The following is an 18,497-nucleotide window of genomic DNA, read 5'->3' on the forward strand; positions in this document are numbered from 1 at the left end:
GCAAAGACGCGTCGATAGAGGCGGCGAAACAGTACGAGTAGTGTTTTGACGCGCGTATACTTACGCGGTAATACCTCGTGCAGACTAAATCTTTCATCGCAAGGTGCTTTATATTTGCTTTGTTGTGGTTTGGTAATTGAAAGAAGCAAATAAAATACATTTTCGTTTAGAAAATGTTAAAATGTTTAGAAAATGTTAGTGCAGTAAATCCATGTTCAGACTAAACCTGATATCGCCAGGTAGCAGGTACTTAATATTTGCTTTATTTTGGTCTTAAATTTGAAAAAAGAAAAAAAGCATGATAGAAAATACTATCGGGAAAAAATTTCAGGTCGTCGGGAAAATAGCACTGATATTATTGATTGATATTGTTGAGTTTTGATTTGAATGGCCAGAAATCTAGCATGCTGAACTTCTTTGGTCGCGAAAATGCAAGCCGCTGAGTAACTAGCTGTGCTCACATGGGTTATTCAAATCCTAACAGATATTATAAACTATTGAACGTTGCTCGGGGTCAACGGGTTTAAAATTTAGAATAATTTCTTATATTTTTTACTACGTCTGTAGCGCAACTCACTTTAGTAATATTATTTTATTTCATAAAAAATTCTCTATGTTTACTAAAAACGTAATTAACCGTGCTTGAAGAAGCAAAAAATCTTCATTGGACGAATTCATATTTCCTTCAAACAAAACCGCTACTGGAATCTAGGAATATGACAACACAACGCATTTGCGACGCTCGCTCCAGTATGTCATAGGAAGCTTCACTCAACGCTTCTGTTTATTCCGCTTCTCAAACGCTCAACGCTTCGCTTCATTTGACGCCTCAGTATGTCAGTAGCCTAAGCGTTATTCTCCTCTAGCACTTAACTCCACAAATGGTAGCAAAAAAAAATGGGTTGTTCCAGGCAAATTTCACAACTCTTTCCTTCGACTTGAGCACCCGAGTACCCTTGGGGTTCATTTTCCCCCGGCGGCAACCTTAGCAAGATTCGTTGCGTTGAACAAACATGCGCGCACGTACTTGAAAACCTTTACATGCCCGCGTTTGTCGTCGTTGTCATCATCGTGAAATGCGAAGGGACATTTTCTATTTTCGGAATTGTAACACTAGTTCTCAAACCTGTGCACCTAACGCCGATAGTGGCATCTTTTTGAATGACGTGGGCACCGTTGACGATGCGATATTTCTCTTGCACAACGACACAGGGCCACGCTTTTCCCAAGGTCACACATCTGCCAGGTCGAACCGTGCACAGAAGCGATAATGAACTCTACTGCTCTCTATTCGATTCATCACCGATGCAGGTCAATACATCCTCCAGAGCTCGGCAAATAGGATTGTTCCTGTTTCAAGGAACCTGCATTCACTACTCGTTTGTTAGGCAACGACCATTTGGTACAATTTAAATTTTACAGCTCTAAACGGATGTTTATTTTCCTGTTGATTGTTATACTTGGCGCATTGTGGGTGTAGGTCAGTGTTTTTCTGTGCTTGTTTTTCTGCGACTGGCTTGTGGCAACACGGCTTGTGGCGGTCATATGACATTGGAAACCTTATCTCACTCCCCTGATGTTTGGTTTGTTTTTATCCAACGAATAATATCACCGCACGTTTTTTTTTTAAATTCTAATTGGATAAAACGGATAATCCAACCATTCGCCAATAGGCACACCCGTCCCATCCCATCAAACCTCCGGCGGACGCATTCCAGCTGCCACACTGTATCATTTTTACTAGGTTTTCAATTTAGCTTAGCAACAGCAACGTTCCCTCCGGCGAACAGATTGGAATGTACTGACCGGGATAATGAAATAAAGAATTTCCATCGTGCTCTCTGGTTTATAATTAGTTTGCCCTCGCAGCTGGCATTTCCCTACGATCGCAACAATTTCACCTTTTGCATTTTTTTTCTTCTCCGTGGTGCTGAAGATCACTCCCTCGCCGATCGGAATTGTCACACATGGTCGGCCGCATTTTTCCTCCGTGGGAGCGATGCTCTGCTAAGGGTGAATCTAGCGCTCGTTGATCAGCGTCAGTCCATCTTTGGACACCGTTACTGGCGAAGAATGTTCTAATTTTCTCTGGTGGTTACAATTTAAAGGTTATTTTTACTTCACACACTCTGTTTGGTTTGATTGATTACCTAATTTTAGGTGGTTCCCACGTTTTTTCGAGTTACAAAATTGGAATAAAATATAGGGATGGAGTTTTGTCTCGAAGACATTTTAATGGATTGAGAAATTACCATCATACTTTATTGGTTTGGGGTATTTTTTACAATCGTACAAAATTTAAAATTTGTCCACAGGTGGAGAACCCAGCTATGAACTAGTCACTAACTATCCCGAAAACCCCCAAATAGATTTTCGCGAACTAAAGATAGGTCGGAGCAATTTTGTTTGAACATTCTTGTCGATTTTCTGCTAGAATTACGTTTTTCCTAATAAGAATATTTTACATCATATTCATAAACATATTGTTTAAAATTAGAAACAAAAATAAATCTAACATTTTTTTTATTTTTCTAAAGACTATTTTAGCTTTTCGCAAACAGCATCAGTAACTACCACTTGGGTAAACAAACGATTCAATAATCCTTTCGTTTATTCTCCTCAAACCGAACCGCCATTTGTCTGTGACTGAATACTCAATGGTTTTCAATAACCGACGTGTACTTTTGTTGCCACTCGCCAATTTTAACGCTTCGTTCATTCATAGCATCATTTCCTACGTTATCCTGCACATGAAATTGTATTCCCACGCGATTGTTATTCTATTTTGACACATTAGGTGTAAACACAGCGCGAGATATATTGCAGCTGAAGTACAGAAAAAAACGGTTGAGTTTAATAGAAAAAAAAGCACTGTGATTTTTACATTAGGCTTCACAATACATTTTAATTTGTCTTTGTTCGCAGTTGTTTCGAGAAATTGTGCTTCGTGCTTCTATGTAGCTCAGTTATAAAATTAGCACAAAGCGATTAGCGATAAACATCTATTGTTTTGTAAGGGTTCTTTAGACACTGGATGCTTCGTAAACAGGGTGGTTTTCAATGAAATTAAGGAAGCGTGTGCTATTTTTAGACAGTATGTGCATTCCTTTTACTCAAGCAAAGCTGTGTAAGATAAGGTTACGTTTCGAAAAATATGTTCGCAGGCTTCCATAATGGAAAGTGAAAAAAGATTGGTTTAAATAAATTTTTAGATTTATCCCTCAAGCAAATCTACCCTTCGAAGAAATGTTCTATGCGAGAAACTTTGAGCGTAGGTAAATCCTGGAAAGTATTACAACATTTTTCACCGCTCGAGAACCTTGTCTCCATTATTGACCATTTAGGAAAAAAGTCATCACTTTGTATTACGCAAAACTGTACAGTTTTTGTCCTTTTTTGCTCAGTTGAGTTGAATATTTACTGCATGTTTCGTGGCCAAGGTTAACGGCAGGACAGCAGTTGAGCGTGCCGGAAGCTAGGGTAGTTCCGGTATCCGATAAGGCTCGTTGTGCTCCGATGTCGTGGTCAGGGTGCATTTTCAGAAGCTCCGCCCTAGTAGTTACTGCCGTTGTAGACCACGATTCAAACCAGATAAACATTATGAATTATGAGGACAGGGATAGCGCATACACAAAGGTCCATCCTTTTGTGGTTTATTTCCACAGCTATGCCTCTATCCGTTTCATCAAATCAGCAGCAGCGAGAATTGCTGTGAAGATAGGGAATACTCAGTAGTTATATATAAATATATGCATCCCGTTGCACTTCAATTCGGTGCCCTGACTTGAGCAGATGCAGACATCTATAGGTATGTTGGTACTGCTTTACGATCACATCATGCAGTAAATTCTTTTAAATGTTACACCACGAATGCTATCTTTTGTGGTGACCAGGAAACACAACTTATTTAAATACGGTTCGCCTAACCCATCTTCAAAATATCTACCTATATACAGAGTATTCCCCTGCATACCTTCAGCGTAAAAAAGCTAAAATGTTGCCAAATACAAACACCCCTAAAAGTGAATCGAATTTCCATTCACAGAATGTTGTACGTTCATATCCAGAGCTGTTTTTCGCGCTCGAGTGCTTTGGAAGTCATTAGTGAAAAGAATGGCGAAAACCTAATCTACCTTAACCTATCCTGAGGAGTGAAAACATTGTATGCTTGTAAGAGCTTCACTTACCTAAATACGGGGCGGTGTGGTTAGGCTTATCGTGACATAACGACAGCAACCAAAGCAGCATAAAACTACTCTGCTGTTCCCGGTTACGACATCCGCACAAAACGTGACATATGTACGCGGTGATGCTTAACGTTTCGTTTGTCTGCCAGTCGGTTGGTATTTACAGTAATAGACTAACGAAAAAGTGTATGTTTCTTAACCACATTGCATCATGCACTATCCATTGCTTGGTACAGGATGGTGCTGTGAGCAATTTGAACTGAGCCAACAGTGGTAAAAGAAAATACATGAAGAACTCGCTAGAAAATTCCCATGTTAGATGTCTAATTTAGGATCTATTCGGGCGCAGTTGTTTATTTTTTTATGCTTTTTCATTTGCCGTCGGCATCTGTCATTCATAACTTTTTTCGCAAATTTCTGGGAAAATTCATTTTAATTAGGTACCTAGATTTGCATTCAACAGAACAGAGAATTGCCTAAACAATTAAAAGTGGGATGTGAATATCTGTCAACAAGTGTTGGAATAGCGATTCCCACATTGACCTTTTGTCGGTCCTGTCATAATTAAATGATTATACAATATTATTTATGACCTGTGTGTAGTTTTTTGGGTTTCATTAGCTAATTAGTATCACGCGTGCTTTGATACTTTCCGAATAACAATTTACCTTTCACTTTAATTCACTAAATACAGCTTCTACATGCCTAAATGAATGCAAAAAATAACATTCTGGAAGCAGAACTGTGAAAAACTAGTACTGTTTCCAACGTATTTAGATGTTTTCCCACAAAAAGACGTTAACCACATTGTTGTTTTTTTTTTTTAGCTCGAATTGAACGTTTTTGATCACAATTCAGCCAAAATGTAGATTTTGCTTTCTCCCTTATACGCGCTCGGTGCTTGGTGCTCGTCTTTGGATCGGCACGCAACGAATGAAGAACAATACCACACAGCGAACATCTTTTTTTTTAAATCTTTTCTACGGTTACATGGAGTGTTCGATGTGGCATCATAATCTGACTGATTTTTCCGTTGATCTACGGATTTTTTCGCTTCTATGGCTATACTGAATTTTTCGAAATATTTACAGAAATCTACGGTTCAGGGCAGTTTGGAGGATTCATCTCATTTGGGACACATGTGACATTATTTGTTTTATACCACCCTAGTGCATCCTTAGAGTAATGGCAGGAAGCAAGATCGGACCAAAAGATTGGAGGATTGTTATGCTGCTTAACCATGGGTAACAACCTTTTCTGCAAACACTCTTTTACGTAAATTTTACCATTCATTGTGTCATTCGTAATGAATGGACGAGATATTTTCCCACATTCACAAATGGCCTGCCAAACCATTACCTTCTTGCCGAATTTTTCGGTGTAAATGGCTTTCACTGGTCCAGGGACATCCTTTCCCTTCGGTGATGTATAAAATTGCGGTCCTGGTAGAGTCTTATAGTCCAGTTTTATGTAGGTTTCGTCATCCATGATAACACACCCCATTTTATTGGTCAGAAGTTTGAAATAAAGCTTCCGAGCTCTCGGTTTCACAGATTCAGCTTGTTTTGGATTTCGTTTTGGCTGCTTCTGCTTCCGACGGGTCTGCAGACCTATTCTTCCCTTGGCACGCATAACGTTACTCGCCGAGGTTCCAAGCTTTCTCGCCACATCTCGTACTGATACTGAAGGATGCCGCTTGTAGTATTCCTTAACCTTTTTGTCCATTGTGGGATCAACAGGCCCGGGTTTTCTACCACGTCTTGGGGCATCAGTAAATGTGCACTCTTCACAATACCTCCGCAATGCGGTTTGAACTACTCCGACACTTATACCTTCTTCTCTGGCTAATTTTCTTATAGAAAGACCACTGCACAATTTGTTTTCTTTGCTCGAGAGAAAGGCCACGCATTTTCAAAATTTCGCACCAAATGTTAGAAGAAATGACAGCATCTGTTTCTTTTGGATGTAAACAACAGGACGCAGCCAACGTTTGGTTGAATACTGCACGTTATTTGAAATGACGGTTGATCGTGAGTGTATTTATAATATATGTGAAAAAGTGTGGCAGCCATTTGGGCCCATCCACATTCCACGTGGACAGACTTCCCTTACGTGGACAACTGCCCATATAAATTGTGTGAGCAGAAAGTTGTGAATTTTACTACACTAAATGAAGACGCAGCTTATTGCCTTTAAAGTGGAATAGCAGCTAAACTAAAAGAGTACAACTTGTAGAGTAGACTTCAATGTTTAGTTTAATTAACAACAATACCCATGTCTATTACATATTTCAGATAAAAAAGTGCAGCTCAGATTTCAAAAAACATTTGATTTCACATTTGTTCCTTTTTAAGTGCTTTTTATTCTCTCTACTTTGACGTTTTTGAGACACTATTGTTAACCAAATTTTCTCAGCTTTCTAACGAAACCAGTAGAATTGAGCTAGCTATCACACTTTTTGTGCTAGAGCTCGTTAAAGGCAACATAACCGAAAACTGAAAAAGTGAATAACTCTGCAGTAGTTAAACTTTAGCCATATGCGTAGAAGGGTTTTTTCACCGAATAGGGTCTTCTATCACCTATTGAATGATTTTACCACCCTGTATATCGTCAGTTGATTTCAAGACTGACACAACTTAAAATGGATAGTTTTTATGAAAACGTATTTGTGAATTAGCGTTTAAAATTGCTTTTTCCCGAAAACTTTGAATAAAATTTGTCACTCGAGATAACATCAGTTCTCAACGTTTCATGCATTTCTTAGATAAAAAAAGCAAAGCCTTGGTGCTACATTCCGATTCGGAACTCGGCCTTCGGTTAATTAGACACAGACTTCGCAGCCAACTGTTAAGTGTACAGGACAATTGCGGGGCCAGCGCTACGATCCTACTAATACTAACAGTCTCTCCCGAGCCGAAACTTGAACCTACGACAACTGGCTTGTTAGGCCAGCATCGTACCTCGGGACCAGCTGGGAGGCTGGGAGGCATTTCCAAGATATTTAGCATGAAAAAAAATTGGTATCGACGATTTCATATCTGTGCATTTTTTCATCGATCGAAAAGTGAAATTTTGATCGGTATGAGGCATTGGGAACACCCCGAAGTCCGGTTGAGCTGAAAGTTTGACTGGGTACTCTTTTCGAAAAGACGAAGCACTACTTCCAAGCGAAATTCGAAGGTCAAAGTTTTCAAAGCCGCAGAAAGTCGATTTTTTTCGGGATTACACCAGATCTCGATGTTTCATGCATTTCTAAGACATTTGGTATTTAAAAAAATCGATATCGATGATATCATGTGCATTTTTTTCATCGATTAGGGGTATTATCCAGCAAAAAAATTTTTTTATTGGCTTAAATCATGCTAAAACTATCCTAGAATCAATATCTACATCGCCCAAGTACTGATCTAAACTAAAAATTCGTTAAAATCAATTTTTACCGAACAACTTTTATGTTTCAAAATAATGTTTTTCGTTTATTTTGGCGATGCCCGTTTTTTTTAATTCCGAGGCTTTGTAAACTAGAAAAAGTTACCTATAATCGATATCGTGTTTCAAATTTGAATTATAGAGGTCGCTGCATCAAGCTTCGACCGTTACAATGTCTCTACAGCACGTGTTTACTCACAATTTCCCTTTGTTTAGTCGATCAGCCGTTCTCGTACGTTACGTTTTTTGTTTGAGATTTTCTATACTTTTGCACGATTTGTGTGCTCTAAAAGGTGGGTAAAACATGAATATTAAATCCTTATTCCATTCCTGTAACGAAAGGCCTGAGCTTATATTCAAACAGCTTATTCAATCTTCACTCGAATTAGTATTACAGATTTCGACCAAACAATGCTGTTCGAAGCGGTTCTATCGTGATTCACACCGTATTACCCTGTTCAAAATAAAGAATTGAGGCCGTGAACTGAGTTAGCATCGGTACGGGATGTGACAGCCTGTTTACATTCATGTATGTCGAACTTGGTAACAAAGTTACCGGCTGTGAATCACTCAACCTTGAGCATCGATCAACGAGTGCCTGACTTTGTTAAGCCGCATCGCTGTGTTTATCACGATGCAAGTGATACTAAGTGTTAAGTCATTACCCGGAGAATTCACTCGTTCAGCTAAGCTTCCGATCGTTTCAAACGCCCGCGAACGTTAGTTGCCTGTGAAGTCGCTATTTTCGTGCCAATCGCAATTGTATCAAGATAAGTTTTTGTTGCGAGGTAGATACTGCATTTCGTACTATATGCTTTGAATGACTAACAAACGGCTGATAATGACGAATTGATTGCAATTGATGGTGCTTTGCTATCCGACGCGTGAACTGAGGTGGTATTCGCTCATTGAACTAAAACTTGTTTTCGTATGGAAGAAAAAAATGCTCGCAGTAGAAAGCAAAACAAACGGACCGGTTCGGAGTGGTATTCGGTTTGTTTATAAATATATATGTTTGCGGATATTTTCGGACGTGAACTTTTCGTTCGTTTGGCGGATGCAAAGGATCAAATCAACCAGTTTTTCGACCCGTCGGTTCTTACGTGTTTCTTTCCACACGTCGGATCATTATCCAAAACAAAACAGGTGATACCAAGCTTACGACGGCAGTACATGGCTCGGTTGTGCACCCGGGAACCGTTTACTATCTTATCTCTTGAAGACGTATGCTTGTTGCTAATGAAATAATCACTTCGGGAGATAGTGAACCACTTTATATCTTCTGTTTGGACGCTGTGACGAAATCCTGCCGCTTTGGAGCTGTGTGAAACGGAGCTTGACTCCGCGATAACATCGTTTGGCTTCAAGCGGTTTCTACAGGTTCCGCACAGCTCGCGTGGCTTTTCGTAGATTTATTTCTTTCCTTTTTATTTTTCTTTAGAATGCGTCATAGCCTTCACTATTGCATCCATTGGCGACAAACGTTTCATTGCTGGGGTACCGATAGCTTGATTAAAATTTTACTGCTTCGCTCGCACACGGTCTGTTTTATTATTGTTAATTGATTACTTAAGCGTGGTACGCAGTTGAAAAGAAAAGAGGTTCACGAAATTTTGCCCTTTTTACTAAACGGAATTTTGACAGCTGAGAATGCTTCACAGTAACGATATCTGACGTGAGTGAGCGCATGATTTTTCCTTTTTTCTAGAACACTCGAACATACATGTTTACCGCGATCTGGTGTGAGAGCAGGGATGCCAGGTAATTTTTTCAAAAGTCTGGTCCGCGAAAAAATGTCTTCCTACCCGAAGCCCGATGGCTGAAAAAACATTCCGGCAAATCGAAAACTGTCGAGCAAAAAAAATACAGGTCACTACTAATGCACTAATGTAAAATTCGGGTCATTCACATATTTTTCAATGTCTTCACATGTTTTCTCCAATGTCTTCACGTCACAAAAATGGATGTCTTCATCGTACACTCAAAATATTTTTCACGTTATTGTTACGTGAAAGTTCCTATACTTGTTCATTTCCTGTCATTTTGCATGATTTATGTGACAAACATAACATCTACGTGAAAATCTCATGCATACCATGGTTAATCACGTACCATCTACGTGAACTTGACAACGTCAAACAGGATGTATCGCGTGAATTCTCTGCGCGAAATGAACCAGAAATCAAAATGGCGAAGCTGTTGTCTGATTCTGAACATAGAACAGTCTGATTCTGAACATAGAACAGAATTTCTGGATGGCTTGCAAATAAGTGAATTTTCGAAAAATCCTAATAAACTTGAGACTTGAGCATACAGGTTTCACACAGCTTCAGTTCAAAGGTGGAAGAGTTACCTGAACGGAAACAGCTGCAGTGGACAATAACAATCCCCGAGAAGGTCGTAATATTCATCAGTTTTTATGTTGTTTTATTCATTTACGAATTGACGAATTTGCATACCTGAGTGATATCTGATAGCAATCACGTTTTACGAAATGTACAATTTTCATTTATCTCTCTAATTTTTATGAGATAGGAAACGCGTTTTAGAAACTATCAAAATATGTTGCGTAATAAATCACTCAGGTATGCAAATTCGTCGTTTACCAGTAGATGAATTCTACGTGAAACTCACATGAAATGCTTGCATCTACTGAATAAGTTTCAAAGGATAATTCATCTCACCAGGCCATGATGAACTCAAATTTGGGCGCGGACTGAATTTCAATATTTATTTCCCAAATTTCTAGTAGTGTCTAACGGAAACCGATAATTATTTCTTTTGATTTCATGAACTCAAATGACAATCACGTAGAATTTACTAGAAAACGATAGTGGAAAATATTCACGTAACTTTTCCGGTAACTATAACATGAAAAATATTTTGAATGTAGGCTAATGTCTTCCAATCTGGCATCGCTGGGTGTGAGACGACCAATCAACTGCCTGTCACTTTCAGTACCTGAATAATGTCAGTGCTAATTATTCCGTGCAAAAAAAAGTGACGTTTTGCTTCACAGCAGTGTTCACAGCAAGTGAACTTTGTTTTCCATTTCGGTTTATGATTTCTTTTTAGCTGCGTACTAGCTACCAGAAGAAATTTCATTGCCTGAATTTTACATGGGATTGAGATAGGAAAATGAATTTCTTTTTGAACTGCATACTGCGCTTTAGACAGGAATCGTATTGTCTAGCGATACCGACAATCGGTGCTACACTTGAAATGTACGTAAAATGATTGTGATTGCGCGTGGCTCTTTTTGATTCATGTCATATAGATAAGTTAGAAAATACTCTTTTGTAGGGTGATTGTTTCGTGAATCATGAGAGATCAAATTGATTCATACTACCAGCTCGCAAGATTTGGATATTTTTCAAACTTAAAATTTATTTATTAATAATCTAATTTTGAATGTATGTGGACCGTTTCATCTACAGAGGTTATTACCCCAATTGCAAATCCAGGAAAAAGCGTTACTTCTGATGGGGGATACTACGTCAGGAGTAACGTTTTTTCCTGGATTTGAAATTAGGGTAGTTGGTAATAGTGTTAATGAACCGTTTTTACCATTATGATAATTGAAAAATAACAATATATTAGTCACAAGTACAACCTCTCTAGCAACGCAGAAGTTTTTTTTCGCAATCGTGTTTATATGTTATCGAATACGTTGGAATGAACTTTCGAGTTTCGTTATTTGACTAGCAATATCAATGTTAATATTGGAAATCCACGTAAAGTTTTTAGTTCAAGTTCTTGTATAGAAACGTTGTTGTTCGGAGCGGAACCGGAACGGAAAGTTCCGGAACGGGCAATGGATAGGGCAGTGCTTTCGGAGTAACGAGAAATTCGTTGCAATTGCTCGCATTATTATAGGTAGCGGTGTTTTGCAGTTTTAATTGTAATGTCTTTCCACCATCAAGATTTTTTTTTGTTAGACTCCAAGATAAAAATTGCGTTATGGTGTAAATCTATGCGAATTACTTTCACTTAAACATTCCATCAAAATTGTAACAAGAAAACAATAAACTCAAATTATGCTATCATATAGTAACACAGAGGGCAAATAACCGCCGCGCGCCGTGTCAGAATCGGCTTATTATGCAACTTCAATGCACCTCGGATTTTTCTTCACCAAACGTTAGTGTAGGGTACAAGCCTTCAAATGAAAGTCGTTTTAAAATATTTTATCGGGGAAAACTAAAATAAAATGAGTTTGAATTTTTTTCACTATTTCCATAATTTTTACCCGTATACGGGGACGCTGAATACATTGTAACATATGGTATTGTAACGGTATAAACAGTGTCTGTATGTGTGTGTATGTGTAGATGAAAGAGAAAGTGAGAAGGGGGGGGGGTGAATAAGGAGAACACTGTGTAGTGTATGTCTGTGTAGTCGATAGGAAAAGAATAATACAAAATGTTTATGATAATGTATTTTTTACTGTGGTTCCATATAAAGTGATGACGAAAATAATAAATACACTTGCAGTGTTGGTTATTTTCCATATTTGCACACTGATTTTAGTTGTTGTATGATGTTCTGCTTATGTCTTTCTTGCGTTTTAGGAACTCAATGATTCATCCGTGTTTTAGCAGAATCATGGTGAATAATTTCAATGGTGTGTTCCGAACACCGTCCAAGTCCTTCATTTGCTGCAAAGCAAAACTCGGTTACATTAAAATTTATTGTATCTTAGAATCTTCGGAGTTATTGGATATCCTTAAGCCAACCAGCTTTCGCAAAAACAATTGATGAATTTGCGATATCCATATATACGCTCTGTTGCGAAGCATAACAATAAAGAAGGCATTAGGTTTGGTAAAACCATGAATCGGCTCACGAAAATAAACCACGGTTTTTTGAGTGTTCCTAAACTGATCGTTCGCTTGAAACCAAGTTTACCAAAACATCACAATTTTTTTGGATATGATATAAATTCCTGTCTCGATCTATGTCAATGTACTCATTATTCAAATCTTGCATTATGCAATTCACACATTTGTTGTGCGAAATTCGAACAAAAGTTGTGAAGGATTTCGTGCCAGCTCGATCAGACTTTGGCAGCACCCTATCAAAATTCAATAAACCTTTATGAGTGTGTAGGCATTACTACCCAAAGCAACTTTGCGTATTTTTAGAAATAAAGAAGTGACTGTGAGATTAAGAAAACATTAGTTTTAGTCTGAACTTTTATCGAAAAGTATTGGCGGAATAGAATTCGAGATTCGAGATTATATTCTTCTCTCTCTCTCTCTCTCTCACACACACACACAAACATTGCTTATAACGTTACCATACCATGCATTTCAATAAACCTAGTGTCTCCATAAATGAGCAAAAATTGTCGAAAATTAGGAAAAAAAATCAAACTCGTTTTATTTAAGTTTTCCCCGATAGAATATTTTAAAACCACTTTTATTTGAAAGCTTGGACCCTAAACTAACTTTTGGTGAAGAAAAATCCGAGGTGCATTGAAGTTGTATAATAAGCCGATTCTGACACGGCGTGCGCCGTAAACCAGCCAAGCATTTGGAGCGTGTGAATCATCCAGCGGCCAGCGCAACATCATCCGATTTTTTGTGTCCCCGTCCGTTCCTACATATGTAAAACTGCGACGACATTTTTCACAACACAACACACGAAAAAAAAAACGCGAGAGTTGACGGACGACCATTTTCATACCGCAATTATCACCGTCGTTTCTCGAATGGCACAGCTGCCGCCCAAAAACCAAAACACACTCCACACACAAAAGACACACAGCCTTTATGGATCGACATGCATTTTATCGGTCACCAGGACAGCCGTGGTCGAAAAAAAAATCGCTAAAATGTGACATTTAGTTTGTTTTATTAATCGTCGTAATAACACATATTCAGCCATGTGACTTGGCCGTAACCAGTGCAAACTAATATCAAAGCTGGGCGTTCATCCTGTCATGTTTTCAGCCGATAGAATCGATCAAGCAGAACGTTACGTCCACTCCATGGCGCCTGTAAATACTAAAAATATGACCCGTGGCATACATCTGGATCCACTTGTCCGTTTTTATTTTCGCTGAGTTAAGATTTTCTTCTACGAAGTGTCTACATACACATTCCTATTGAAGGAAAGTGACCGTGATCCATGGATATTTTCTCGGCCGGCGGCGACGTTTGGGAGCAATCACCATAAAAGAGTAACAAAAATGCGAAATAATCCCCCGGGCCGCCACTTAACTCAACTCGACTCGGTTCGGACGTCGTTTTCGGTCGTCGGCGCTACCGTAAGAGATTGGACGCGCGACGGCGCCAAGATGTACGCTCGCGATGGTCAATAGCAAAATTCCAACAACGCCGAACGGCGGCGAATCGCTAGATTTCAATGGCTTTTTTCCAACGAGGGAGAGTAACAGTCGGAGGAGGGTTTGATTTTCAACACAAGTGGAAACATACTTTCATCAGTGCGGAAAACATACTCCACCGCTACGAGGCTGTGAAAGATTTTGTTTATTGCGCGGCGAAATTGATGGCAGTATTTCATTTACCTGGTATTGAAGATTATTTCTGCTAGCACTTTTCTTGGTATCTGTTTGGAAATGTTACGAGAGACCGAGCGAATTTGTTTTCTTGCTTAAGCAACCAACTAAGCATTATTATCGCGAGCTCTTCCGATAAGTCAGTTTTCCCATAGACATCGGGGCACTATTAGTTTGAAGCCTTTTGTCATCGCTCCAGAAACTGCCACTCATTCGGCATAATACCGTTGTTATTTCAGAGCTGAAAATATTCTGAATGCCATTAGTGTATCGTATATATTTGTAAATTAAGACGTCTGAAAAATGTTTAATGGATTCCATTAGTTTCGCACATTGAAAAATGCTACTAGCGTGATTAGCGATTTATTATGCTAGAAAGCAGATTGATTGGGTTTGGGATTAAACATAAACGAATGGAAATATTTTAAACTTAGTATCTACGTTGTATTCGGACCTATGATGTTTAGTTCTGAAAATAAGATAGTCATACTATATTCGTGCTTTGCATTAGAAACTGTAAATTATTAAGCAGTTTACGCTGATGATACGTTTGGGAGCCGTCCACTTTTCGGTGGTCAGACATGCTTTTCCTCTTTGTCCACGTGGACATATTTTTACCCAGAAAAATTGAAAAGCATTTATTTCTGTTTTTCTATGTAGTGATTGAATATAAAAAAAATGTCAACAATTTTGAATTCAGCCCAATACCTCCTGGAGCGGAAAAGTTATGAACGAGAGAATCCCATCAAATTCAACCTAAAATGGCTCAGAAACGTACCAAACAAACAGGAAAGAGTACAGTAAAAAATAATTCCAAATTTTTCAGTAAATGGTTCTGAAGATGGAAGAGACCAAAAGCAGAAATGATTTCTAGTTGCTGTAAATTTTTGTTAAAAAAATCTGAAATGTTGATCTCATATTAGTCATAAAAACATAATAACTTCTTCAAGCCAGCAAAGGAGTTCAAATATTTGCGAACGCCTATATAGTCCAGGAGAAACCGACAAGAATATAATCACAATTTATTTGAATGATTGAAAGCACTTCTAAACACCAGAAAAAACAATACAATAGACCCCAAAATCCGCTCCAAAAAGCTAGAAAAACCAGAAGCAAAATAGTCAAAATTGCACCATGATATAACTGGAAGCCAACTTACATAATCAAAATTCAGCCAAAAAAAAGCCAGAGCCTGAAAAACGTAAAACAGTGAAAAACAGAAAACTATTCGAAATTGAAAATAAAACGGTTCGAAGGAGCTCATGAACCAAACTTGAGAAAAAACTATATTAAACTTAGTTTAAAATGCGTAAAAGCCCTTACAAATATAGGTCTAAACATTTGAAAACACTTCGAAGGCCAAAAAAAAATGAATTACGAATTCAGTTCAAAATGGTTGGAAAACATCTCTCAAGGCTGGGAAAGCCAACAATAAAATGTAATGGAATGGTTTCGAACGTTACGTAGCCTGTTATGAGTTACACCTCAGCTTCCAGGACAAATCGCGAGTCTAACATCAATATGTCATTCTCACAATGAAAGTGTGAAAGAAAAGCAATTTCCTGGGCAATGAGCAACGCCATTTGGTCCTAAAGTTTTAGACAGTTTTCTGATTTTAATGTATCATCTTTCAGCAATTTTCTGAGCAAAACGTGATTTTTGAAAAATGTTTATTGTTGTCCTTCGATTTTTAAATAAAGAATTAAAAACTGCCCGAAATGCATTAAGTGACAGTTCTCCCATATACCGTACATGGGCGAACTGTCATTTGAAACATTTCGAGTAGTTTTTTAGTCTTTATTTGAAAGTTGAAGGAAAACGATGAACATTTCTAAAAAATCACGTTTTGCTCAGAAAGCGCGGTTTTTCAAATGATATATAAGAACTGGTATAGCTTCAGGACCCAATTGTTCACTTAGTTGTTGAATTATCGTGTCTTTTTTTTACATGACCTGTATACGATTGTGACACAACATAAGTTATTTTCATCACAACGTTTATTTACTAAATTGTTGCATTCGTCCGTAATAAAAACTATCTGGAAACAATCTCATTATATTGATTTCTTATACAAACTGAATAAAGCTGAGCTGATCGAGATCGTTTGCTGCATTGTTTTATAATATATGGTGATAATTAGAGCAATAACGTAGAACCCGCGAACAAAGATAATTACCCGCAGTTTCGTGATTTATATATCCGCTTGCCGTTCAGTGTGTATCAAGGCTAGCTTAATACGTCTATGTTAGAGAATGATGCAAACCGTTTTTGTTGGATTGGTGAAGTGCTACGTTGGTGTTCGTCCTATTATCTGAGTTGATAATAGTTTTCGTGGTCGATAAATATTGCAATTTGTAATACATTTCTTCTGCCTACATACCAATACACTACCAATGTATAATAACCATCCTCCTCCATCGATTCTACCCTCAACTAAATTGATTTATTTCACTAATTTCCTGTTTTCCTTTTCGCCCCACGCAGGTGTCATGCAGGCCGCAACCATGGGTGGCACCAAGTTGGAAAAACGTTACTCGCCCAGCTTCCGGGATGACCCCGGTCGCAAACCCGCCGCCTCGAAGCGCAAGCGCGAGGAAGTACTTCGGTAGGTATCGCCTGTTTGGTCCCCTCCCCTTGCCATGACCACTATTTTGTAATCCAAATTGCAGCTTTGTTCAAACATACGTGTCACTGTGCGCGACATAAACGTACACACTCAGAGACACCGACTTGAATGGCGCGCATGAAAAACATGCCAGAGCTCGAATCGCTGCCTCCCAGCCAGCGAAAAGGCTCGACAAAATTGGGCTGACCGTTCGCGATAGTATCCCTATAGGCTGCTACTATCCGAAAGCGCAATTGTGGGAGCAGTGAATCCACTGTTTCGAAATCCACCCACGCCCGGCTCACACGCACTCGCTTCTGCCCTGTGGTCTGATAATGGTAAATTATTGCTTACCTATCGCAAAGAAAACCTGTGTCTGTTCCTCTTTCTCAGATTGAACAGAGTGATCCAAAATCATAACTTGTAGAGCATAAACATTTTATCCAGTGTCCTCTTGAATTGAGAATAAGTAGTAAATCTTTCGAAATCCATAAACAAAAAAAAACCTTCAAAAACTTTCAACCAATAACCTATGTTTCCTTTCGTGGTTGGCACTAATCAATGGCATTTGTTTTACTTCTCTTTCTTCTATTTGCAGGATGAAAATACATAAGAATGGGATACCTTCAGAGGTGTTAAAAAGTATTTCACAGATAGACAACTCCAATAAACAATGTTAGTATCACGGAATCATCGCCGCCAATGCGCTTCGTCCTTTCCTACATTTAGCGTACCCTACCTACATGCAATCGCTGATCGCACAATAGACACATCCACACACGGTCCACAAAGTCAGAGTTTCATCACTCGTCATCTCTGTCTACGTTTGTAGTCTGTCCTCGTGCGCAGTTTTAACATTGGGAGTAGAAGCTGCTCTGCATCATTGTTTGTTTTGTCACCCCACCACACTTCGGTTCAGTAAAGTTTGAAATTGAAGTCTACTCCGAAAACTTGTCACTGTTTTTGTTTCATCCGGAGTTTCATTAGTCTCAAACTGAGAACCGATGCTGTAGTAGCAAGGCCAAACAAACTCCAGTTTGTTTTATGTTTGTCAACACAAGTTAAACAGGTTCGGCTACCGGATCCTACGAAGAAGCAACCGACGGACTGTTTTGTTTGCTTTTCCACAAATCGCTTTTAAACAGCGCGCATGTCGTCGATCCGAGGCCGATCTGCAGGGCAGGATTTTGGTTTCGCTCATCACCTCATACAGCTCTCGCAAGTCAACGCTGTGCCCGTCTATCACCCATGTGCGATGCATCATCAAGCATATTAGCGAAATGTGTGACTTTTGTTTTATTTGTTATAACCTTCATGTCGAATGGCGTTCAAAATTATAATACTACTGTGTTTTATCTGTTGTTTCCACAGATTTCCTCATGCTGGAAAACATCACATCGGCTTACCGCCAACCTTGCATCCTAGATCTGAAGATGGGTACCCGCCAGCATGGAGATGATGCCTCGGCGGAGAAACGCAGCAAACAGATGGCAAAATGTGCCGCAAGCACATCCGCGTCTCTTGGCGTTCGCCTCTGCGGGATGCAAGTCTACCAAGCCGATATTGATCACTATATGAAGAAGGATAAGTACTGGGGCCGGGAGCTCAATGAGGACGGGTTCAAAGGTGCCCTGCACAACTTTTTCCACAATGGGCTAAAGCTACGCGTGAAAATTATCACCAAAGTACTGGACAAACTGGAGCAGCTGCGAAGAGTAATCGAAAAGCAATCCAGTTATCGGTTCTATTCCTG

The 18,497-nt window shown here is 39.0% G+C and overlaps 1 protein-coding gene across 2 annotated transcripts in view; it reads left to right on the top strand.

Annotated features, from left to right (window-relative positions):
* Positions 1-18,497, top strand: part of LOC129725645 (uncharacterized) — a 73,214-nt gene that overhangs the window by 50,576 nt on the left and 4,141 nt on the right. For both annotated transcript variants that reach the window (XM_055681695.1, XM_055681697.1), the window contains exons 4-6: positions 16,624-16,744; positions 17,343-17,419; positions 18,116-18,497. In XM_055681695.1, the coding sequence (XP_055537670.1) occupies positions 16,624-16,744; positions 17,343-17,419; positions 18,116-18,497 (580 nt within the window). The remainder of the gene's footprint in view (positions 1-16,623; positions 16,745-17,342; positions 17,420-18,115) is intronic.

This window comes from Wyeomyia smithii, chromosome 2, assembly GCF_029784165.1.
Source record: "Wyeomyia smithii strain HCP4-BCI-WySm-NY-G18 chromosome 2, ASM2978416v1, whole genome shotgun sequence".
NCBI classification, from domain to species: Eukaryota; Metazoa; Arthropoda; class Insecta; order Diptera; family Culicidae; genus Wyeomyia; species Wyeomyia smithii.